Consider the following 982-nt stretch of genomic DNA (forward strand, 5'->3'; position numbering starts at 1 on the left):
CTCGAAGGAAAATAACCCCACTCTATCCCAATCTCTCTCCATCGCTGAAACTCTCCAGTCCCATTAGGCAACATCCTGGTAAATCTCTCCCCGGCGCGGTCCCGTCCCGGTCTCCCTCCCCGGGTGCGGTCTCCCTCCCCGGTCTCTCCCCACCACTAACACCTCACCACCCCCCCCCCGCCCCCCCCCCCCCCCCCCCCCCCCACCCCGCGCTATCACACAGTGCTCTAGCTGGGACCTAACCAGTGTTTTTGACATTTCCAGCTCCCCGCTCAGATGGCTGTTGATGGGGAGGTTTTGATTTTGGGGAGTGGGGGATGGAATGGGGAGAAAAAGTTACGGAGCGGGTCTAAACCCCTGCCCCCCACCCTCGGGATTGTCTCTGACAGGTGGCCCGATCCGTGTGATTTTCCCGAAGGATCTGACGTTGGAGAAGGTGAGGAAGATGAACCCCATGGTGCAGCCAGGAGGAAGGTACAAGCCCCCGGACTGCGAGTCGAAACGCAGCACAGCGGTGCTGATCCCACACCGACTTCGCGAACAGCATCTGAAATACCTTCTGTATTACCTCCACCCCCTGCTGCAGAAACAGCAACTACACTACGCCATCTATGTCATTCACCAGGTCAGCTGTGCGGGAATGGGCGGGCACGGGGGGGTGGGGGGTTCGCACGGATGGGCAAGGGGTGGTGTTTCAGGGTCAGACAGTGCAAGGCTACACAGGACCTTCAGGGTCTGTAAGTCGGGGGGCAATTGTAAACTGGGATGGGACCACGGGCCTGTCTCTGGGTGGGGCGGAGCGTGGGATACCAACCACCTGTGGGCCCAGGGCACGTGGGTAAGGCCCCAGGGTGCCTCCACATTGGGTTCTTACCCCTGGCTAGCGCTCTCTCCTTTTCTGGTCGCGCGCTCTCTCTCCTTTTCTGGTCGCGCGCTCTCTCTCCTTTTCTGGTCGCGCGCTCTCTCTCCTTTTCTGGTCGCG

General features: G+C 60.6%; 1 protein-coding gene across 1 annotated transcript in view; it reads left to right on the forward strand.

The window, feature by feature from the left end:
• Nucleotides 1-982, forward strand: part of LOC109926608 (beta-1,4-galactosyltransferase 3) — a 6,762-nt gene that overhangs the window by 4,452 nt on the left and 1,328 nt on the right. Inside the window, exon 3 of the mRNA XM_048621258.1 lies at nt 390-625. Coding sequence (XP_048477215.1) covers nt 390-625 — 236 coding nt within the window. The remainder of the gene's footprint in view (nt 1-389; nt 626-982) is intronic.

Source organism: Rhincodon typus, unplaced genomic scaffold, assembly GCF_021869965.1.
Source record: "Rhincodon typus isolate 14 unplaced genomic scaffold, sRhiTyp1.1 hic_rhity00000299, whole genome shotgun sequence".
NCBI classification, from domain to species: Eukaryota; Metazoa; Chordata; class Chondrichthyes; order Orectolobiformes; family Rhincodontidae; genus Rhincodon; species Rhincodon typus.